Below are 25,642 nucleotides of genomic sequence, written 5' to 3'. Positions count from 1 at the left end.
CTATCCTCCAGCGAACGCCCTCGCCAAATTCAGTTCCTTCTCACCAGCCCTTTATCTGCTCTCCAGAGGCCATCCCCGCCAAAAACTGATCCCTTACACCAGGGCCCTGGAAGGATCTTCTTGTTCTGTGTGCATTTAAAACAGACTTTGTAAAAGCCGCAAAAGAAAGAAAGTGTAAGAGAAGGAGACACAGAAAAAGGAACTTCTGTGGACACTGCCCCTCTCTGAATAGAGAAAGTGGGTGTACCTTTTTTCAGCAAGTCCTTTCTGTGTACTGAACGAAGAGAGTAAGGATAGATATTGATGATTCATACAGGAACAAAACAAGAAAGCACACAGAGCAGGGAGATTTGTGGAGTTGTTTTTGCAACTCAATGTTGTTGTTTATGCCCTCTTTTAATTCCCTTCTTTCACAGTCCCAGGCCCATGCACTCGCCACGCTCTGGCCCGTTTGGACATGGCTCCTTAACAAGCAAGGCTTACACCTGCTTACAGGATTAAATTAATTAGCACAAAACCGAGATGGTGGGGGGATAGAAGGAAGAATTATCACAATGAGGCAACTAGGCCATTGTTGCACAGTCATGGTATCCTCTAGAGCGGATGCTGGCTCCGTTGTTTTGTGGTGAGCGGAAGTTACACCAGGTGGATACAAAAGAAGCGGGCTGATTTGTTTGGTTGTTGGGGCCTGAGGGTAGAAGGATCTGTCAAGGTGAAGTTTGACTGGCCTTATTCAGTGATGACCGGGGCTCCACGAGGAGCTTGTGCTCTAAAGCCATGGAAACGCATTCACTATTCATTAGGTCTCACTTGAAAATAACTATTCTCCATAGCACCTTGGGTTCAGCAGATCCCTATTCTAAGAACTATGGTTATTTGGAGACAATCCTACATCCTACAATTTCTATGCCCATTTTGGGATATTGCATAAAAAATGCCATATAAGAAATGCCAAGATGTGCATAAAAACACAAGTGCCCAACTGAGTCGAAATTTTTTTTTTCTCCATTAAGAAAACATATGCATGAACTAGAATGGAAACATTCACCCAATCAATTCCTCGATCCACATCAAAAAAGTCATATGACTTTGCATTATAGGACAGCGTGATTGCACTAATCAGGGAACCAATCTTGTTGTACTTCATTGAAAATGTTATTTTAGTCATTCTGAAATTGTTGAGCCAAAGTCTGTCATCTAAAGTGGTTGTGTTCCCAAACAGCAGGCATTTGCATCCGAAAGCAAGATAATGTGAACTTGATTATTGGTGATATTTGGTACTAGTTTATTAGGAAGCGACTTTATTTTTATCTTTGTCTCACTGGATGTAATTCACAAATGTTTTATGCAAACATAGAATAGAAATTAATGATTCTTCAGATCATCAGCTTATTTGGTTTTAATTATTGTCCACCACCAGAGAAGGCAACAGAGAACCTAAATTATTCTCCTGTGGCATCATGGGAACTTATTTAGCAACTTCTCTCCAATCTTTTTCAAATCTGCATGATTTTCTCCTGTGGAACAACACACAGTTATAGCAAAATCCTAAAACATATCAGTGCGCTGGCTACAACATCTTCGCGTGGGTGTATGTTTAGTTGGTTGCTCCAAATGACATCTGATAGCAACGGGACGACCTTGGTTTCTTTTTTTTTCTCGATGTGGCTGGTTAAATCTAGATATTTGAGGTTACTTCTTATTTGGTGGGCTGACTTTTATTTAACATGATTATTTCTAAGTCAGGACAGGTAACCCCAGCTTCGTTAAATGAAATTCCTCCTCCATGAGGTATTGAAGCCCCTTTGGCAAGTGTCTGCCCTCATCTGTCTCTCTTTCCCAAGGATGTCAGAAGAGCAGTGGAGGAACAGAGGACAGAATACCCAAATCCATCTCACTAAATGCTTGCAGATGTGTGAACTGTGTCCGTGCCATGTTTTTAGGCACTACCTCAACACTCCTTCGACTTTCTACTGACCACAATGACAAGGAGAGAGAGAGACAGAGAGACAGAGAGAGAGAGAGAGAAAACAAAACAAAACAAGTAGTTCTCAACACAGCATAGCATGCTATTTATGTTCTGGTCATTTATTTGGTTTTTGAGAAGATATTTGGTAAAATACCAAGGGAAAAACTACAAGGTTTTTATTTTTAAAAAAATAAAATATTTATTTTCTTTACTCATTCTTGTTCTTTTATTTAGGGGTGGAGCGGTCTATAAGATAGTGAAGGTCATGCCCTCGTTTTTCACAAGATTTTTTGGGTCATTTGATTCTTAAGACAGCTGATTCTTCCTAAAAAAACATATACTTGGATGTTGTGCAGGGAAGAAAGAAATGAAAGAAAGAGTGTTTCTCAAACAGCAGCCTGGAACAGAACCACTTGACCTGCCTCCCCGGCTATTTTATTTTATTACTGAATAGATTAAGCCAATACTTTCAAAAGTATGATCTATTTTGGTCTTGACTGCTTCCAGATCAGCATTCAGGAGGTGATTTTAGAGTTATCTGAATGGTTTAGCCTGATAAAAGACAAGTCCACCATTCAACTGACCTTTAAACCAAATGACAAAAACTGATTCTTAGCGTTATGTCTAAATTTTGACATTGTCCGTTATTATAGAATCTTATCCAGGGTATTCTATAGGCATTGGATAGGCTTTGTGAAAAACCTTTGCTTATATAAATTTATTTATCTATTTATTATGATAAAATGTATTTAAAGCTGCACTGTTACTGGCAGTAAAATCATTATCAAACAGAGAAACATGGAAGAGACAGGGATTTGTAAATGTTTCTGAATGGAATGGTGTTCCAATTTCAGATCATTCTCCACGTGGTTCTACTTATAACCTGACACTACTATTTTTTGCTATGAAATATTTATGATATTTTGGAAGGAGTAGGGGATATTTGAGTGGCTCAGCATTCAGTAGCAAAACTACAGATTCTCATTTTGTAAAGTAGAATCCAAAAAGCAACAACACACCTAGCTCCATTTTTTTTAATGATCATCCTCCAACAATTGTGGGTTGGATACACATATTGTGGGCTCTGGTAAGTGGCAGGAACACTCTGGTTCAATCCCTTTCTTATGACAGTGATTAGAGCCATGCAGACAATGAACAGTCTGAGCCCGAGATTCCAGCGCTAACCTTCTAGCTTCTCAGAGAAGTCTCAGTAAGGCTTAGCACATTCTTAACCGGCCTTGAAAATTACAAGTATTTGTGAGATATACTGAGTTGCGTTCATGTTGTTTGGTACATTATGCTTTGTGATATGTAGAATATTACTGCCAGTGTGTGTGTGTGTGTGTGCTCTTGTTTTTGTGACATATCAGGACACAACTCTGTATAATGGCATGGGTATGACAGGTATTACAAGGAAAGGGTGACTTATGAGGACATAAACCATGTCCCCATTTTTCAAAATGCTTATAAATCATACAGAATGAGTTTTTTTGAGAAAGTAAAAATGCACAAAGTTTTCTTGTGAGGGTTAGGTGTAGGGTTGGTGTAGGGCCATAGAATATACAGTTTGTACAGTATAAAAACCATTACATCTATGGGATGAACACACTTTTCACAAAAACAAACATGTTGCAGCTGTGAGTCACTTTGGCCTTCAACAACATTACTACTGTCCTGATGATTTAGGGGATCGGTTTACGCACTCACTAACTCTCACTGGACACACATCATATGATATAAAGTAACTACTTCCAATGGTTTTTGATGCTATAATTCTAATGCACCCGTCAACATACCCTACGCCTCACCGACCAAATCAACCTGACGTGCGATATCCCTCCTCCCAAAGGAGGAAGTGTTAACTCAACTGGAACAGTTTTGTCCTGTTAGGATGAGACGAAAAAGAGTGAAAAAGTGGGAGTATTGGGATAACAGGACTAGTCACAGGAACCCTGATCCCGTCAGGTATTCACACTATTGTCAGCGCGTATAACGGCTGTCCGTTCGTCATCCCCGCAGTCAGACGCCTAATCTGTTCTTTCAGTGCGCTCTGAAAAGCCCCCAGCACCATGGCCCCGGCGACACGCCGATTCACCATTCACCCGCCCCTGCCGAATGCAATCACCGGACAACCCTGCAATAATGCGCTCCCTTTGAAAAACAAAATAAAGGTGGTCTCGCCTCGTTGCGGTTAGTCCCGGCAAGATAAATCATGCACTCCAAATTAACTTCCATTCAAAGTGCTGGAAAAGAATAGGCTTCCGTGGAGAAGAACACGATGATTCGACTTGATAAATGTCGAGGCGGATAATTTGAGGGCTCTGATTAAGATCTTATCGGCCCCGGAAGTTAATAGAAAAGAGTTAATCAAAAAAGCCATGTAGGGTTCTGCCTCGTATCTGTGTGAGAGATCCCGCTTAAATTGGCTTCACTCGGGTCCTCTCGATTCCTGCTCTCACATTGAGGTTGACATGTCCAAAGGTTAGTTATCCCACCACGTTCACTAATGCTCATAAACAAAACCACTTTTAAAGATTTTGTGGAGGACATGATTACCTGCTTGGCTTGTATTCTCCTAATTTTTTAATTGCTTAATTCAAGAAAGAAAAATAAACAAATACATAATAGAAAGACAGTACAACATTAATTGAATGAAAATGTTAACCTTTAAATGTTATGCAATTTTGGTCATGTGGTTTAATTATATTGTAAAAAAAAAAAAAAAATGTATGAAACAAAAATTGGTTTTACAAGAAAATATATTTCAGTCTCTACCTGTTACTTGTGATTTCTCTGTGACAAATCTACTAGCAATTTCTGAGTGAAAATTGTTCCTGCACATTTTTTTATTTCTCAGTGTACCTAAACACAGTTGTCCATTATTGTCAGTTTATATGCCAAATTTATTTTGATTAAAAAGAAATCATGGCTGTGAGGACAGATTACCTATTCAATTTGTTGTATAACAAATGTTGTCTTGCTAAAATGAGCAGTTCTTTATTATTTGATTTGATTTTTTTATTCCATTTGATTTGCAAAGCTCCTGTTGAAATACTGAAATCTCAAAAACAGTTTCAGTTGGTCAGTTTTTCTTTTACATTTACCATATTCAACATAATTGTTTTTCCATTCATTGTTTCTACGAGCAGTCCATCTTCTCCATTGCTTTCTTAAAATTGTCCAGTGTGGATATAAAAGTGCAGAAAGTCTGGAATTTTTAATTTGGACATGATCCTTTGACCTTGAATGTAAGACATAGTGTATTTCTGAAGCCTCATTTATGTTGTGTAGCCTCATATATGGTTTCTAGCCTGACAAAGGTCTGTCGAGCCACTTATGTATATATTATTTATACATTAATTGAAACGATACACCAACTGTGAGGGTGATTTTCACATCTATCTGTTGGTTAAAAATAAACAAACCTATCAATCTTTGATAAGATGGGGGGGGGGGGATGCGTTTCTTTGGCTGGGAAAAGCTGACAGATAAGCAAAAGGTGCATCTCATTTTATCGACCCAAGGACGCACATTATTCACTCAAAGTAAAATTAGCCCCCCCCCCCCCCCCCCAAACAAAAAACTAAAACTCTCATTGAGCTGATGTTTGCCTTTGAAAAACAAAAGCTTAGAGCACTCTTGTGCAACAGTAATCGGTACAGACTTAGCAGTGGATTTTTTTTTTTTTTTCATTTTCACAAATGCCGATTTAGAGCGTCTTTTGATGCATGCTGACACCTGTCAGAATGTCCTGCCTTCTCAAACTCAGGGTGGGGAGATATGTGGAGATCATGGAGATGATCTTTTGTCATGTTTGCTCCCAGTTAGGTGGTGGTAAGCAGAGGTAGAGCAAATAACAGCTAAACAAACAGAAGAAGACAGTGCCGTGTGATAAATGATGAGACCTGTGTGAACATAATAACTCAAGCAAGATCAAGATGTCGTCGTCTTCGTGTAGAGGAAGAATTCATACCAGTGTTGCAGAAACTATAAAGTATGAGTCACTTGTAATATGGCAGGCTACAGTTTCAAAGTAATCAATAATAATAAAAAAAAAAAGTCATAATTTAGAATTGTTTTCAGAAAAACACGGAATTTTGAAGTGATTCACATTAAATAAACTCAAAACTAGAATGCATCTTAATTTATATAAGTCACAGTTATATTAATGAACATCAACATTCAACTTAATATCCTGCTTTAAAAATAAAGACCTGAAATCGCTTGTCATCTTTGTGAACGACTAACCTTCGTCTCCGCTTCAAGATATTCACCCTGTGATCTCTGTGCTGCAATATTGCACGCTTACAATGTAGAAACTGAATTTTTTATTTATTTTTTGCTCATGTTGATAGAGTGGTGAAATTATACTATTTCAGATTTTTTAGTAGTTTATCAAATTAGATTTCTTAGGCAAGCACCACTATTACTATTGCTTAAATCAGGGGTCTTCAGGATTACTGACTTCAAAATCCACTTTCCTGCAAAGTTGAGCTCAAACCCTAATCAAACACACCTGAACAAGCTAATCGAGTCTTCAGGATTACTACAAAAGTTGCATGCAGGTGTGTTTAATCCTGGTTGGAACTAAAGTCTGCAGGAAAGTGGATCTTGAGATCCAGAGTTGAGGACACCTGTCTTACATGTTATGTTTGTGCTTTGAACCAGGGGGACAAGCTTTTACTAGCAAGCATAGCCCTGTTAATTCACCATCCAGCTGCAAACAGCATCTGTATTCACTGATGACCAAGGATGCAAAATGCTGTATTGTCAGTACCAGATTCAGTTTTTTAGAATTAACCCAGAAATGCACCCTGAACACCGGTTCTCAATTCCAGTCCTCATGTACCACCGTTCTGCACATTTTGTATGTTTCTCTTATCACTTCAGAGATTTGTTCTATTCGACCGTAAGTGCACTGCGAAGTGGACATCACATAAGGGAGCATATATGTTCCTTAGAAAGGGCATTAAAGTGTGTGAGGCGAATGTGGTATTGAGAACCACTGACACAGAAACTGCATAGCACCACACTAAAACCACACTAGATCTCGTGAATAGTGGTTGATTGACATGAATTTTCGATAACTGACGATCGATATCTTAGAGAGCAGGTTAGCTGTCGGCCGACTTAAAGCTGATATATGTGATATCACATTTAATTTAAAGATTGAGAATAACAAATGTCAATAAAAAATAATAGTAATAATAAAAAAATCTGCCTTTTATATCAACTTGGCAATATCTGTTGACCACTAATCATGACCCCTACACATGCAAAAAAAATATATATATATTTTATTTTATTTTTTTATTTTATTACAGAAAACCTGGAATTACAGTTTTACAAAAAAAAAAAAAAAATTGTTGCACAAAATGAAGAAATGCATGATCCTACAAAGTATAAGATATATGAAGAATGGATGTAGGGATTTAAGAAGAACCATATAAAGACATAAAGCATAGGTTATTATAATTTTTTTTTTTTTGACCACTTGGCCAAGTTGGTGTTTTTACTTGAAAATACCCTTATGTGTGTGTGTGTGTGTGTGTGTGTGTGTGTGTTGTAAGTACAGTGATAGAGCTTTGATGCAGAGTGTTTGACAGAAGTGAATGAATTGGGCCCCCTCAGATCATTTGTCTTTATTGCGAAAGCTAATTGGAACAGAAGCAGGTGTTAACTGCAGCAGCACAGTGACTGAAGACTGAATCTCCAGTGCAGGCCTGTAATGGAACTCTGTGAGTGAACTTAACCATGTTTTAATTAGATTTCATTCTGAAACTAAACCTCACATTTCTCCTGCTTGCCCTCTAAAGGCTATATAGACTCAAGAAAGTGTGTGTGTGTGTGTGTGTGTGTGTGTGCTCTTGTTTTTGTGACATATCAGGACACAACTCTGTATAAAGTCGTGGGTATGACACAGGTATTACAAGGAGAGGGTGACTTATGAGGACATAACCCATGTCCCCATTTTTCAAAACGCTTATAAATCATACAGAATGAGTTTTTTGAGAAAGTAAAAATATACAAAGTTTCCTGTGAGTGTTAGGGTTAGGTGTAGGGTTGGTGTAGGGCCGTAGAATATACAGTTTGTACAGTATAAAAACCTTTACGCCTATGGGATGAACACACTTTACACAAAAACAAACGTGTGTGTGTGTGTTGGGGTATGCAAACACACACACAGATCAAACAAAACATTTTTTTTATGTATGCAGTGGAGATTTGCTATAGTACAGTATATATATATATATATATATATATATATATATATACTCTATATACACACACACACACACACACACAATACATGCTAAACTTAAAGACTTCAAGTCAGCATGACATCAAAACTAAATAGGGTCAGTTTTGATGTCATGCTGACTTGAAGTCTTTAAGTTTAGCATGTATTGTGTGTGTGTATATAATGGTTTTTATACTTCCTGTTCTTATTTTGCATAATTTACTTGTGAACATCTTATGCATTGATTTGAAGAGAAAGAGTGGCATAACCTGTACAGTACGAGTAACAATTTCAGCATGTGTTACCACTCAGTGTTTTGAGTTCTTTGTTTATATCATGTGCAACATTTCGATGTTGTTGACGTTGCTCTGATAAGGTGTCTCACGGTTCGGAGGGAGGCTGAACAGGCGTTTGTGTGTCTGGAGGACCGATCCACTGGCTTGGTTAGCGTTCAGAAGCTTGGTTCCTTGCAATGTGATGTCAGCGAGTTTTAATGGCCAACACGTTTTACCAATTATACCACGTAGGGATAAGAGTGGAAAGTCACTGTTGTTTTGATGTGGTGTTTACTTGTAGGAGAGCTGTGCTAGCAGAGCCGTGTTGGTGTGTGGTCTGTGTACTGCTCGCCTCAGTGCACAAGCTCACCTGAGGCATTCAGGTGTGTGTGTTTGTGAGAGACAGAGAGTGTTTGATGAAGGAGGAAGACTAGTTGCATTGCACAACATGCCTTTGTTTCTTGTGTTTCCTGTGAGGCTTAACGGACTGCATATTTCAGCTATAATGTTGCTTGATGCTTGTTTAAAAAGTCAGCTGACTTGACATAGTCATATGCTTGTGTATTTTAAGGTTGTTTTTGGCCTTTTACTTTTGATCAGTTGTGTTTACTAAGGCAACATCGTTTTTACTATTGCTCATCATTTTGAACTGAGCCCTAAGTATTAAAACATAACGTTCTGGTATTGTTACAAACTGAGACAATTTAGGTGTAAAATTTTTCGATATTTTAAACTCAGCTTAATCTAAGAATTCACCCTGATCCTTCAATGGCCTTGTTTGGTTTTATACTGGTAGCTTACGCAATTGTAATCGCATTTAATACCATGAAAACTGATTTCACAGACTACTTCCTGTATGTATCGGTTGGAATTTACATGCAAAGAAAACATATACAGGAATACAAACATAACACAAGACAACAAAACCAAAAAACCTAGCTGGTTATAAGTGTTTGGGACATTTGTTAGATGGTTACACCATCCGCTTTATTCTCAAAACCAGCTGAAAATCAGCCTGGCCTTATTAAATTAGCTAAGACCACTTCCAAAAGAAGTTTCGCTAATGGGCGAATGCTGTTTTGATGTTGTAAGTTTTCCAACATATATCAGCGTTTAACAGTACGAATTTGAGGTGAAAACATTCGGTGCTATTGTGAGTGTCTGAGGCGTGTGTTTCAGGGAGTTGAGTGCTGAGAGATGTAATGTTTTGAAATTATGCTCCTCGTTGTTCTGTGTTAAATCAATGCTTTAGCCTGAAGCAACGTCCGAACAAATTACTTTCCACACACTGTCATCACATCCTCAGCTGTCCGACTGTCATCCACCGGGATGGAGGAGTGTGTGAACACAGTGGCCCCATGGACCTCTTGACACAGGGTCCAAACACCACACACACACAGGCCGCTCTCGAGCCGTCTCAGAAGCATTACCGAGGGTCTCGCGCTAATGGTTGCCATGTGCAGTTTTACCAGCGTTTAAGGGGCCGCCCGTCTCTAGCTGTATGCTTTCATACACTTCCAAAAACATTACCACATAATACCTTAATGCCTTTCATGTCTGTGCGGGGGTTTGAGGAAAAGGTAAAACAGGAGGTAAATATGTTTGTTCAGGCCGTGCAGGAAAACTCCCTTATTGTTTTCCAGCCCCACTTTTCTTTTTCATCCCCTTGTCCACCCTCGTTCACCAGCACCCCTTTCTTTCTCCTGTTAGGAGCAGTGCGGTCTGTTGGCCGGCCCGCAGCTCAGACTTGGAGCGCAGTCAGTCTGTGTGGAGGAGAAAGGGGAAAACTGCAAATTTGACTTTAACACGAAAAGGATCCAGAGATTTCATATTTTGTTTGGATAACACCTAAGCACTGATATCTTCCAGCTCTGATAAATGAGAGATTCGTTCTCTTTTTAAAGGATTTATTGCATTCTAATGGAACGCAGAGCAAAAATGCATTGTGACCTCATTACCTAGTAACTAGTGTTAATTTTGTCAGCTATTTTTAAATGTAGTCTTATCCTTAGTCCTATGTCGAACTGTTTTCATCTTATTTCGTCAACTTATCCTGTTTTGGTTTTAGTCAAGTTTTAGTCGACTAAATGTCTGAGAATTTTAGTCTTGTTGTAGTTAGTGGAAATGTACACATTTTCGTCATATTTTCTTACTGTATAATGGTTAAAACAGTGGCGATCCTGGACTTCTGGGGGCCGTACACAAAACTTTGATGGGAGGTGGGGTATGAGTGGTTATGAAAGAATGAATAAAACACATTTGTCTGTGTTTCACTCCGTCTCGAATCGCACTTGCGGAAAGTGCTTGAGAAACAGTGTCTCTTCTAATTTTTTTTTTGTCTCGTGCAAGGCTGTAGTACATTCACATTACATAATTTGACTTATTTTTACGTAGAAAGGGCGACAGCACTTTTATCGCAATAAAATAAATCATTCATTTATTTATAACCACTGACCGAATTTAAAAAAAAGAAACTAAAATTAAATAATCTTTAAGAGCAAGGGGGCCCCCTGGTGTTTCGGAGGTTCTTTGCAGCTTGTGAATTTTGCGTATAAGGAGGATCGGCTCTGGGTTAAAATAAAGAAAAGATATATTATTTTGCTCAGTTTTACTTGCCATGATTGTTGTAATTTGGGAAATATATTTTTACATTTCATCAGAAGTTGCTCTTTCACCAGTAAGCACAAATCAATCTTATGCATGGTTTATTTGACCTCATCTAACGTTAGTGCACAAATTTATAACAGGATATCAATTAGAGGCTAAATAAACACCAAAGACTTCAGATATACACTCGCCCTTTCTACGTTATGAAAAGTGGTATAATAAAAAACGACTCTCAAATATTAGTACACAGTGATTCCTATAGCAATAATTCCAAATGGCATTAATGTTTCTCTAAGTAACGTTACAATCCGAAATCACTCCCGAAAACAATGCAGTCGAGATCCATGACAGAACACAGACTGGATAAATGGCACTTTCATTTAAGCAGAACACCTCAGATGGATATCGCTGAACTCTAGCTTACTTGTACAGTACTGAATGTCGATGTAGAGAGAGGGCGTGTGAATGGTTGCCAGATTGCATAAAGCAAAAAGCTCTGATTGGTGGATTTGAGGTATTGATATCTGTCAAACGCAGACACGAACTCTTGCATAATAGTGTCTTGTACAGCAGTCTGAAATGTTTTGCCTCCACTTTTTTCAACAAAAATAAAAAGGTTTTGAAAAAGTTTTTGTTCTTCTAACTACATTTTAATGAAATTGCATGTTCATTTAGTCTCAGTTATCGATTAATCACTTTATTATCATCTTGTCATCGTCTTGTTTTGGTCAGGGGAAAAAACCTTGTTGACGAACATTTTTCATCATAATTTCCGTTGATGAAATTAACACATTCATGTTATAAAATGGATAGTTTGGACTAAAGTAATATTAAATGAGAAGAACATTATATTTTATTGTATTGATAAAATTTCTACTTTGCTTCACAGTATGATTAGCCTACAGTAGGACTGCATGATGTTAAAGAAAAATGTTGTGTAGTTGTGTTTAATAGTTGTGAAATAGTTGTGTTTAGCTAATTAAAAAAAAAAAAAAAACATTATAAATACAAAAACTGTTATCATAAATTTTTGTTCTGTTCTTGGACACAGTTTGATGTGAAGGATGTAATTTTAATTTATATTTCAACACTAAAAGCAACAAGCAAATGTTAGAGTAAAAAAAAAAAAAAACCTGACAGCTATCAGGCACATGCAGGATGGCAAATACATGTTCAAAATACATAACTGAGAAAGCATAAAAATTAAACATTTTATGTGTTGAGCATGAAACCTCAAAAAAGTTAAAAGATATGCCATGCAACTACTGGGTGCTTTAACCAAAATGCATTTTACAAACTAAATGAAAATCAAAATGGTTCTCTGTCGACATTGACATTTAAACTGACCATTACCAGTAACATTGCTTTCATTTCCTATAATTTATCTCGTTGTATTCCTTTCATTGCATTTGACCAGCATATAAACTCTGACACTGGAGATCACTTGACTGTTTTTTCACGCTCCTCTCTCTGGTCAGTTGACAACTTTGTTCAAATCAAGTCAGATGTTCAAATAAATTAACATTATCACAGCATTTTGTGAATGGAAACAGCTGTGATCTTTAAGTAAAAAATAAATAAATAAATTTAAAAAAGGGTATAATACAGGTATTTTCTCTGGCCAAGTGGTTCACTGCCAACACTGCAACCTTCAGATACTGCCATCAGATGAAATCAATGGAAAGGAAACAGTCTCTTATGAAAAGATCTTCATAAGAGATCTTCCTCTCGGCTCTGTGAGGCGGCCTTTTTCTGGATCGGGGCGCTGCACTGTTTAAAACACTGACAACCTACTAATATCTGTCTAGCAAAGAGTTGATCAGTGGAAACTTTCAAAGATGAAAGTGAAATGCGACCAACAGAAGTCTTATTCTTTACAGGAATATTAAAACAACCCTCGCCATAATGCTTTCGAAAGCACATGGTCTGAACTCTTGTTTTAGAACATAAAAGGGCAACTTCTGGGAACTTCATATTCTACATATTCTAAAGAAAGTGGGTTTACTCATTACTGCGCTGCTATGCCAGGGGTGGCAAACTCCGGTCCTGGAGAGTTCAGCTCCAACTCTAATTAAAACTCACCCTTCAGACCTTGATTAGCTTGTTCAGGTGTGTTTGATTAGGGTTGAAGCATAACTCTGCAGGACTGCGGCTCTCCAGGACTGATTATGGAAAATGACAATAGAGTGACAATTACCCGGCACTTAAACACAATTAGTGAGAGCCCATAGGAGTCAATACCAATACCGAAGGTCTGGAGAGTTAGTCAATAACTAGCCCTTGCTTTGTAACGTGCTGTGTAGGTTGGTATGCACTTACCCTTTCTGACTTTTATGTGTACCACAGTTTATGTATATGTAATGCCAACTATACATTCCTAAAATATGTACAGAATATGCACTGAAACAAAAAGGTGTAGAAACAATTTTCACTTGTAAATTGTTTGTAAACTTTACGATTACAAACATATGCAAAACTTCTGCACTTTGAAGCATATTTAACCACTTCAGCTGTTATTTTGATTTTTTGAGAATTAGGCATATGCAATATTGGACCCACCGGTGGGTCCACAGAGTTGATGTGGTTAAACAGGGGACACAACAATGTGACATGTTTTGGCTGTCAGGGTTCTTCAGTGTCAAACAACTTCAGAGAAACAAGTAATGCGCAATTAAACATTACATTTTAAAGCAGAAAAATTAAATAGCCTTTTCTTGTAAAGCATGTTCCAATGATTTTTGTTTTATTTGCAACTTAAACAGCTAATTATCTACAGTGTGGATCAATGGGATAAAAAAAAAAAAATACAAATACATAGCAGTGCATTTCACACAATGAACTGAATAGACTTCTGTTATGAACTAAAATATATGTATTTATTTAGTAAAAAATCTTGTGGTATAGCATTGAGTTCAGGTTGTTAAATGGTATAACCACAGAACTGTATGTTATAATTATTAAAAGAATCTATGTTAAAGATAATAAAAATATGAATATGGTATTTCAAAACATAAATATCAGCTTTGCTCATAACAGATTTCTGTTAACACCAGTTTGCTCAATACAATAAAACACATCCAGGCACAGAGTCACTCCTTCTCCCAAAATGCTCAGAATGTAAACAAAAAGAGTGTGAGATGAAACAGGTCCATTTTTGTTCTAGATGTAGATAACTTTTGGATGTTAGCACTCATGTTTGTGTTTTGTGTCGGAGACTAATGTGTGGATGTATGGCAATCGGCTTTTGTGGCAATTAACAGCCCTTGTTTACATCTTAATGGAGAGTGGAGAGCTTGATCATGCTCTCAGGCCTTCAAAAGGCTCGTCTGCTGTCTGATTGGACATTGATCTTTGTGCGGCGTCTGTAATTTAGCACACAGACACTAAGTGCCGATCTCAAATTGTTTGTTGTTCTCTCAACGAGCAGGAGCCGTCAATTAGCCCCTCGTCATTGGGGTTGGTAATTAAGCATAGGTAATTAAGATGCTAAACAGTGTTTGCAAGACACTAGCATCTTCATTTTCTGCATTGCTGAGGAGAGCGAGAGAGGGTGAAATACTGTTGCTGACTTTCTTGGCATCGCTGGCACGATTTTGATACGTTAGCATGGCACAAGTGAGTTTAAAATAGGCAGAATACTTTTTATATAGCATCACTGAAATGGCAGAATGTTTTTTTTTTTTGTTTTTTTTCTAGTCCAAACTATGAGGCAGAAGAAAGAGAATGTCTGGGAACGCGTGCCAAATTCCCAAGTCAAGAAATTTGGCTGCTATTAATAGAATAGCGAGTGATTATTTTTGAAGCTGAGATGAATGATATCATTGCTTGGTTTAGATCATTATTTAAGGAGCTCATCACATTTCCTGAATTACTCCAAACATTATTATCACCTCTTTATTAGATCATTCTTATTTATTGTTTTGACTTAACCTTTATACAGTCACTCAATTAACAGCAGCGTCCATGGATTGTGTTAAATGTAAACCATTGCAGAAATTATTCTGTGAAGTAGCAAATTATGTTTAAATTTGATGGCCAAATGTGTTTTATCTTTTATAACATTGCAATCATATTGTAATAACTGTAGTACATTGTTACTACAACGTAATAACAAACTTTAGGGAAGCTTTTTTTAGTTCTGCCCTTTCTGAATAAGCAAACAGAGGCCAATTTGTACATCTAAGCATTGACACAGGTGTTGTAATGACACTATAGCCTTTGACATTATCCAAATGTTGCTCCATTTCTCCAAAGTAGATCTATTTCACTGCTGTTCTCACCTCTACATTCACCTTCTCTCCTCCACCTCTGATGGAAATCAGCCTCTCCGCGCAGCATGAGGCTTAGACGGATGCAGAGGGTCTGGATCAATACCAAAGGTCATTCTGCTTAAAGGCCTTTGGCTCCACAAGTCTGAAATGTCAGTAGTGAAATATGTGTCGGTGCCCTGAACCGGACAGCTCTACCAAGTCTCTTGGTTGTTTAGTGCCGTCGTCCACATTAAGGTTGATGGAGCAGTAAACAGGCGGGTATCTAAAACACACCGGCTTGTTTTCCATTACGGAGTGGAATGATGGGATGATTTTAGTGGAGATGTGGAATCGGTTGTGTACTAGTGGATGAAGACCGTGCCAAAGAGAGAGATCCCAATTCTTTGAATGTTCAAAGCCAAGGCTTAGAGGATGTGTAGCTGATTTGTTAAGTGCAGTGTGTGTGTTTCCAAGGTAAATCTGCCCAGAAGATGGACGCCTGTTGTGTGTGGCTTTTGATGGAGAGAGGCAGCTGGGTGTGTGAAGAAGTGTAGAGAGCGGAGGCGGTCCAGGCCGCTGCTGTCCCCTATTCACTGGCTCTCGTTAAAGGTCCTCGCCCGCTGCTTCCAATCAGACGCTCTTTGTAGCTCTCGCTCTGTGCCAACGCACCCGGATTACAACTCACCAACTCTGGCACATCTGTGTCTGCAGGGAGGGAGAGAGAGATGGGGATGAGGGGTGGTGGGCGGCAGAGCAGCGTGGACGGATGGATGGATGGATGCAGTAGGAAGAGTTTGTAAGAAGCCATAGGAAAGAACAGGCACAAATGAGATCTCTTTAATGCTCATTGTGACTCCAAGAAAAGAATGAGACTGAAAGCACATGGAGACTTTCTGAGATATTTGTCTGGGGAAAAGAGACCCCAATAATTTCATACTGTATATGTCTCTTTTAGAGTTTCAAAAAATATCTCAATAGTGTCTCAAATTGTGTTCAGATTTGATATCAGTCAGCAATCAAACTGTCTCTCTATTCTATTCTATTCTATTCTATTCTATTCTATTCTATTCCGTTTAATACCTCTATTGTCTTATCATATATGTCAGCAATTCAAGATTTTAAACAATTTGTTTTTTTAAAACAAATTCTGAGAGTGAAAGTCAATTATGATAAAAACAGCATTTTCATTGCATGTTCTGGCAAATTTTGTTTATTTGTACAATGCAATTCTGTATGATTTACTTATGTTTATAGGTCGACCCTCATGCTTACAATTTTTTTCTTCTTCTAAAGTTCTAAGTTGCATATTTGCCATATAAGAATCGTACAAATTCATAAAAAAATCACCACTCTGTTTTTTATGAGATTGAGTTTCAATTCAATGTCCAAAGAAGCTTTTATCTCAACTTAAGAATCTTAAAAAGCATTCTTCAGTGAGAAGGGATTCTGCTGCTAAATTATTTAAATAACCTTTATTTATAAGATTGTGGCAAATATCTTGGACTATGTTAAATGAAATGTGGATGTGTTCTAGTGATTTAGCTATTGTGACATAAATGCTTAAGGTGTAGTCACATTACTTTTGCCGGCAAAAAAAAAAAAAACAGTTTATTCTGTCGAATTTGCATGACAAAATAGAACATGATGCAAAATCTGTGTGGGGAAATCTTCCGTCCTCACGCGACATTCACGAATGCTAGGATTCTTATTGAAAGACTGGATTTCACCTGCAAAAATGTGTCAAACAACTGCAAAAAAGGACTACTTTGAGTATAATAAAGTGTTAAGTAAGCAATAGTTCCCTTAAACTTAATTTAGGGTATTATTCTTTAAAACATTAAAAATTTGTTCAAAACTATGTTATTGACTGTAGTGACACAGCAATAAATGAAACATTATTATAATTAAAATGCATAGTTTGATTCTTGGAATAACAGGTCTTGTTTTGTGTCTGGGGTTACGTTTGGTCCTGGTCCTTCCCTGCTTAGTAACTGTGATTCTCAAAACACATCTTCAGTTTATCCAAATGTAACATTTCCTTCAGTTATGTGCCCACAGTCTGTTGACTTTGATTACAATAGTTTGAATTGTTAAAGACATGCGTCATGAGGTCAGTGCCAATGTGTGACATACAGAGGATTAGCGTGTAATTCTGTACATTTTCACGTGTGACTTTCTTATGAACTCTCTCATGGATTTGTGTGAAGTATCTTTGCTAGAGGAGCGCTTTAAGCTCGCCATATATTTTATTAGACAGGCTTGTCGAAACAGACACCACATTGGGCAAACAGTGGCAGCTCAGAGCACAACTCTGTCAAGGCCTCGAGCATCGGCATAAAGGTCACAGCCTCACCAGGTTCCCAAGTTGTGCAATATCGTCATCGTTTACTGTCTCATTGACCTTGTCCCTCAAAAGCACGTCCAGGTGTTCGACGCCCCATCTTCTTTACAGCTTGACGGCTCTGAGAGGTGGAGCGCGGCTCAGGTTAACTTCCTGTAACCCAAACTCCAAAGAGAGGGGGGAAAGGTGAATTAGTATGTACTTGCACAGAACGTACAGGCTAGTGCTGGAAGTGGTGTCTTGTGTCTTGATCCCATTACAAAGGTAAATAAGAAGAGCTGAAAATTTCGGTTCATACCGATGTCATGTGCTTCCCCTCTCCATTCAAGCTTGTATTGTGTGTAATTATGTGATTAGTCAGGTTCTTATAACTTGTGTGGAAGTGCTAGAGTTGGTTGGTGCAAAATGGTGATGAAGTTTCACCTGGACATTGTGCATTAGAAACATACTCTTGACTGGCTTCCTTAAGTGAATGGACGTGCTCATCAGTTTATGAACGTCTGATTGGATTATACATGTTTGAAGCCATAGCATAGTCAAAATACTGTACACATCAGTTGAATTCCAAGTTGACATATCTACAACATCACTTACATTTAAACTAGTCAATTGTTTATGGTGTGTTCTTATTAATAATAAATGAAATGTTTATTTCTTAAACATTGGTCTTTTATCATGCTGCTGTTGCCAAGTCATTCAGGACTAAAGTGATCCAAAGTTTGGGGTCAGTTCGATTTTTATCAAAAGTAATTTGTTGATGCTGCTGATCATTTTAGATTTGCAATAATAATAACAATAACAAAAGTAATGTTTCAGTTCAGAGACCAATTCTCACTATTAACTTGTTGCTTAGAATGCATATTACTAGAATATTAACTGTTTATTGGTATTTATAAAGCACATATCAATGCCTTATTCTGCATGGTCAGAATATTTTATTTTATCTTAATATTTAATAATATTATATATTATTGTATTTTAACAGCTACCTTACTAACTATTAACAAGCAACAAATTAGGAGTTTATTGAGGCACAAATCATAGTTAATAGTTAGTTATAAGGAGCTTTTCTTAAAAAAAAAAAGAAAGAAAAAGAAAGAAATCCTACTGGCCCCAAACTTTTCAACAGTAGGCCCAGAGGAAAGAAAGAAAGAAAAGGACTTTCACTGCAGCAGCTTTCTCCAAAAACTGATTTGTAACTTCACATGTATTATTCAATCAGTTGGTTCCGCCATGCTGGATGTTGGGCTTGGGAGGGCGATAAAGATGATATGATGTGATGAATTTGCATACCCACAATCCTCTCTGTGTTGTGCACATGGGAGGCCCACCCTGACCTAATTAAATGCTGCTGGATAACAGTCAAGTCATAAGCACACAGCTAGCATGGGCTTTTACAAAAGCTCAACTTTAACTTAAACAGATTAGACAATTTTTGCAAGATATTAGCTGTTCAAAAATGAGAAAAATGTCCCTAAGCCTCTTGAGTGTGAGGGGTGTGCAAACAGGGGCTTTTTTGTTCCCGCGGAGGGGCTGAGCTGTGCCGGGCAGGGGCCTGGCTCCAAGTCACTGTGTGCGGGACCGGGCAACACTGCTGATCCCTGCCCCTGTAAACCCAATCAGCTCCGGGAATTAGACAGGGATTAGACTCCAACCTACCAGCACAGCACATGAAAAATATAAGGACCAGGGAAGGGGCTGTTCGGCCCACCCATGAGGTCAGGGTGGTAGCAAGTGATGCTCGAAGATAAAAGGGAAAAATTGAGATGAGAAAATGTGCCCCCAAAAACATTTACACATTAAAGGGTTAGTTCACCCAATTTGCAAAATTATGTAATTAATAACTCACCCTCATGTCGTTCCAAACCCGCGAGACCTCCGTTCATCTTCGGGACACAGTTTAAGATATTTTAGATTTAGTCCGAGAGCTCTCAGTCCCTCCATTGAAGCTGTGTGTACGGTCTACTGTCCATGTCCAGAAAGGTAAGAAAAACATCATCAAAGTAGTCCATGTGACATCAGAGGGTCAGTTAGAATTTTTTGAAGCATCGAAAATACATTTTGGTCCAAAAATAACAAAAACTACGACTTTATTCATCAGTCTTCTCTTCCGTGTCTGTTATGAGAGAGCTCAAAACAAAGCAGTTTGTCATATCCGGTTCGCGAACGAATCATTTGATGTAACCGGATCTTTTTGAAACAGTTCACCAAATTGAACTGAATCGTTTTAAACGGTTCACGTCTCCAATACGCATTAATCCACAAATGACTTAAGCTGTTAACTTTTTTAATGTGGCTGACACTTCCTCTGAGTTCAAACAAACCAATATCCCGGAGTAATTGATTTACTCAAACAGTACGCTGACTGAACTGCTGTGAAGAGAGAGATTAACACCGAGCCGACAAGACAATGCTGAATAAAGTCATAGTTTTTGCTATTTTTGGACCAAAATGTATTTTCGATGCTTCAAAATATTCTAACTGACCCTCTGATGTCACATGGACTACTTTGATGATGTTTTTCTTACCTTTCTGGACATGGACAGTAGACCGTACACACAGCTTCAATGGAGGGACTGAGAGCTCTCGGACTAAATCTAAAATATCTTAAACTGTGTCCCGAAGATGAACGGAGGTCTTACTGGTTTGGAACGACATGAGGGTGAGTTATTAATGACATAATTTTCATTTTTGGGTGTACTATCCATTTTCAATCACACTTATCAATATGTGGCTTCAACTTTTCTATTTTCACCAAATTTGTAATGATTTCTAATGTGGTTTTCTGATTTTAGCGACAGTATGAAGTCAGATTCGCTCAGATTCGGTGTCCTAAACACAGGTGCAGTTCATCACTTTACCTATCGACATATTACTAACGCTTTAAAATAATGTCTCATTAGTTGACATGAAATAACAATGAGCAATACATTTGTACAAGTATCTATTCATCTTTGTTGATGTTAGTTCATCGCTAACTGTTAACTGTCCATGAAATAATATGAGCAGATACAAACATTGATTTGAATAATGTTTTACTAAATGTTAAAATTAAGTTAACTGATAAATGATTTAGAAGCATTTTTCATTGTTAGTTTAACTAATGTAGTTACAAGTATTGTAAATGGTTACCAACACATTTTATAACATAAAGTGTCACAATACCTTTGAACAGTAAACCTGTTTTCTCATGTAAAACTCTGTTTGCTTATAAATTGTGCTTGATTTCCATTTTCTATAATAAATGCTACATTGTTTGATATTTTGGATTCAGTGGCATTCAGTGTACCTTATACCTATACTTTTTGGGAAAATTAAAACAAATACATCGATACTTTCAATTAAGATATGACTGTAAATCACAAGGAACAAAGAAATGCCATATACATTTTGTTTGGATAACATATTTTGGTAAAACTTTACAATAAGGACTCATTACTTACACTCTTATTCAAAAGATTGGGGTAAGATTTTAATATATATGAGAAAGTATGTAATTAATGCTTATTTCAAGGATGCATTCAACTGACAAATTAAAGTGACAGTAAAGACATTTATAACGTTAAAAAAAATCGAATTAAAATAAATGCAACTGATGCAAACTGTTTTATAAATAATAAGAACCATTCTTAATAACTGAGCACAAATAATATTTGATAACAATTAATCATTAAATCAGCATATTCAGAATGATTTTTGGATCATGTGACACTGAAGACTGGAGTAATGGTGCTGAAAAGTTAGCTTAACATTACAGGAATAAATTATTTTTTTTAAATATATTACAATAGAAAAAAATATATATTTTAAATAGTAATAATATTTCAAAATATTACTTTTGTTATATAAGCATAAGAGACATCTTTCAAAAACATTAAACAATCTTAACGATTCCAAACTTTTGACCAGTAGTCTAGTAGGGCGAGAAATACAACAAATGGCTTTTCATCAGATGGCTGGAGAATGTGATATCTCTGTGCAAACGTGATAATCGATGAGCTCAGAAAGCCTCATTGTGGCCTTGCGTCAGTCTCCTTCTCTCTGCGGTGGGCGAGCGGAGACAGATAAAGACACAGATGCTTTGGTGTGTAACGAGGCCTGGCCCCTGTCATCACAAACCCCTCGTTGTGCCTGTCCAGTCCTCTCTCTCTCTCTCTCTCTCTCTCTCTCTCTCACACACACACACACACACACACACACACAGAGTGAGATACAGGGTGGCTAGACACAGCAGCCATGTGAGGGGTGTCATATGGAAGAGCTTTAGTCCCGGTATCATCCTATCAATGGAATGCTGCCTACTCCTGTATCTCCCACAAAGCCACCTCATGTGTGCCAGTCCAGAAAGGTGCAGGGGACAGAGCCACACTGCCCCCCCCCACCGCAGAAACACACAAACACACACACACACACACACAAAGAGACATGCACACACACACACACACAAACACACAGGTCATTATGCAAGTTTTAGCCTTTTCACATGAGCATTTGTTGTTTCTACACTGTAAGAAGGTGTAACAGACAATGATTACCTTAACTACTAGTGCAGTCAGGATTTTTAATACTTTTTAAACTTTACCAGTTAATTTAGATCTTACCACAAAAACATTATTTTAATATTAACTTTTATTTTTAAATATATTTCATACAATCTGAGGTTTAAAAGACAATTAATATATTTTTAATATATTAATAAAACAAAATTCTTGTAAAAAGCTTTTTTTCTGTTTTTAATATGTCTTTCTGACACATTTAAGCATCCTGAAATGCTATCAACTATCAACAGTTAGGAAGCTAGAGTTGAAGTCATCTTGCACTCAAGTCTGAGGGCCCCAGCTTGACTCCGGGCCCTCTCTGTGACCTACGAAGTGTCCTTTCCTTCAGCGCGTCTAGTTCCTGCACCTCTGCTATCTGCTTCACATTCTTTCACGTTAGCAGCATCACCCCAGCGGGCAGCCTCTTCACCAGCCTTATACACCCTATCTGAGACTCTGTGTGTGTGTGTATGACAGCAACTATCTTGGGCTCTGTTAATTGGTAACCAGGGTTTTTGAAAACTGGAAGAGCTTTCGAACACGATCATAGACCATGTCTGCATTTGGTAAGTTCTTTTAGAGCATAATTTTGGATAAGGAGTGAGTTGTAAGGAAATATTTGTTGTAGCTGTGGTGCGAGAGTTAATGTCCTTTGCCTCTTATGAGTTAAATGTATTTAGATTAATCAGGAGTGTAAGTTTCATATGGAAAATATAACATAATTATCCTCAAATTTAATCACAGGTTCTTTATTTGCATCATAAAATTAGAAAATCACTTCATTTCAGTTTGTCTTCTATGCGTGTCATTTTATCTCGACATATTATTACACAGTATGTGATTTATAGTTCGAGGACATCTTCCATTTTTCCTTCGATGACAGTTAAATCAATATTTAAAGGGAAACGAAGTGTCATTTGTTTTCCAGCTCTGTTTCTCTCTGTTCCTCCCACACGTTTGCTGTGTTTATCTCTGTCGGTGGCTGCTTGTCACATGCTTTGGAGGGTCATTCATATTGTGTCGTGGGGGCCTGCTAAATCCAAGCAGAGTTAGTCATTCTTCATCGTCTTGTTAGGTCTGTCCTCCTCTCCCTCCATCCGACAGCCCGGCCGCTCACCTTTAACCTCCACTCCACTACTCATTCTGCTCATTTTCTGTTGAGCTGTGATATCTGGAGCTGGGGAGGGTCTTCAGAAAGGCAGAGTTTGCCCCCTAGGCTACACTTCATCACTTTAAACAGTAAAACAGCAACATCCTTTTCCTTTCATATGTCATGTGCAGAAACATTATCTTTAAACCTGCACAATTTCATATGTGCAGCCTGGTCTCATGGTTTAGGTGTAAATTTTACAAACACAAAACGTATGTTTTTGTGCATTTTGATTGATGCTTAAAATTTGCACATACTTAAATTTATGTATTTAGCAGACACTTTTATGCAAACCAACTTACAGTGCATTCAGGCTATCAATTTTTACATATCATGTGTTCCCTGGCAATCGAAACCCCCAACCTTGCGCTTGATAACACAATGCTCTACCAATTGAAATATTTAAAAAATCTTTTATATAATTAAAATATTTGTATCAATGCATTTTTTTTATTTTATCGATAAGTGATTTCGCGATTTTTAGTTCCCTTAACCTACCCCAAACCTAAACCTATAACCTTATATAAAATTTAATAGCTCAAAATATGCAGGGAAATGACAGTAACAATATAACATTATTATTATTATTATCATTTTTTTTTTCCTTAAATCCAAACTTTGGCTGTGCAATTCTTTAAAAAAAATAATAAAAAAAATTTAAGACTGAAAAGAGCAATAAAATAGAGGCTGTTCCATCAGTCTATTTCCACAACCCTCCCCTCCTGTCCTTGTACCTTGATTCCTGTTTAATATAGAGACTGATGAGCCCAATTTGGCTGCGTTTCTCCCACTGCTGGGTGATTAATAGTGCTGTAAGTGAGCATCGGGGAGCTGTCCTCTCCTTCGGCCCTCTCGTCATGCTGATAGCTCTGCCCCGCGCCCTGAATTGATGACAGAGGCTGGCTATTTGCAAATCAAATGGAGGGAGGCTGACTGTAACTCTGACACCTCCATGTCCCCTCTCTTTCTCTCAGTCTCTTTCCCTCGTTCTTCCTTCCTCTCGTTACTCCCTATTTCACTTATTTGTTAAGTGTCTCTCACATTTGTTATGCAAATGAGACGGGTGAGATCCGGGGTACGACATCATCTCCAAAGCATGATAAATATTTGATCAGGCGTAATGGAAATTGTCAAGCCTGTCTAATTGTGTCACACATTATCTGAAGGGAAGGAGCAAATTTAGACATAGCCTTTGATCTGTCTCTCTCTCTCATTCCTGTCTTTCTCAGCCAGCACATGCACTCATTTGCCTTCTCTTTTTCTCCCTCCAGTCACTATGTGCTCCTCTCCTCTCTGCTCATCGCATACAAGCAGAAAGCCACAGTTTAAAATCTCTTCCGGTATCAAAAAAGTTGCCAATAAAATCCTGTAAAAATGATGTTAATTGCTGTAAAATGGATTACAGGACATTACTGCAAAGAAAATTACAGTTAATAGCTGTATGTGAAATACAGTAGTTTGTAGTATTTTTTACGATAACATTGAATTTTACTTGTATTTTAATTTACAGCAATATTTTGTAAATTCACTAAAGTACAGTATTTACCTGGCAAAAAAGTTGCCAATAAACTCCTGTAAATATATTTTACAGCATTTTTTTGCAATTTCATTAAATTACAGTATTTAACTGGCAACAAAAGTTGCCAATAAAATCCTGTAAATACCCCTAAATACAATATTATCTTGTAATAATTTAACAATGAAACAAAGAATAATTTTAACAGTAAACTATAAAATACTGATATAAATGCATTATCATGAGCTCTAGCTTAATACATTTACAAATGAATAAAAACCAAGTCAACGATGTTGCAAATAAGTATTTATTAAAACTGGCAGAAAGACATTGCAAGGCTTTTACTGGTAAAAAAATTTTTTTCAGTCTTTCAACAGTTAAATCTTATAAAAATAGCATAGCATCACAAATAACTGTTTAAAAAAAAGCCATATTCTGGGTAGAACATACATTTTCTATAAAAATGAAGGTCAATCAACAGAATTTGTATAATTTTTGTAAAACATATGTTTTAAAGAAAAGGATTAAAATAAAATGCTGGAATCAACATTAAATCACAAATTCTGTTGTTTGAGCTTATGTTCTATTAAATTAAGAATATTCCTGCAAAAGACAATTTAATAAATACATACTGAAAGTCCATCAACTTTCTGAGATGAGCACAAACATGAGGGTTGTCCCTCTTCTCTGAGACTCTGTGTCTGTCTTGTATCCAGTGAGTGTTGTGATTCCAAGAAAACATCTGCACATAAAAA

General features: G+C 37.4%; 1 protein-coding gene across 6 annotated transcripts in view; it reads left to right on the top strand.

Annotated features, from left to right (window-relative positions):
* Window positions 1-25,642, top strand: part of LOC132115339 (histone-lysine N-methyltransferase PRDM16-like) — a 211,278-nt gene that overhangs the window by 22,378 nt on the left and 163,258 nt on the right. Inside the window, exon 1 of one of the 6 annotated variants that reach the window (XM_059523757.1) lies at window positions 22,699-22,787. The exons of the other annotated variants lie outside the window; for them this stretch is intronic. Coding sequence (XP_059379740.1) covers window positions 22,775-22,787 — 13 coding nt within the window. The 5' untranslated portion in view covers window positions 22,699-22,774. Of the gene's footprint in view, window positions 1-22,698; window positions 22,788-25,642 lie in introns of those variants that run through there. 6 annotated transcript variants of the gene reach the window in all.

Source organism: Carassius carassius, chromosome 34 (genome assembly GCF_963082965.1).
Source record: "Carassius carassius chromosome 34, fCarCar2.1, whole genome shotgun sequence".
NCBI classification, from domain to species: domain Eukaryota; kingdom Metazoa; phylum Chordata; class Actinopteri; order Cypriniformes; family Cyprinidae; genus Carassius; species Carassius carassius.
This window is presented reverse-complemented; position numbering and strand designations above follow the sequence as displayed.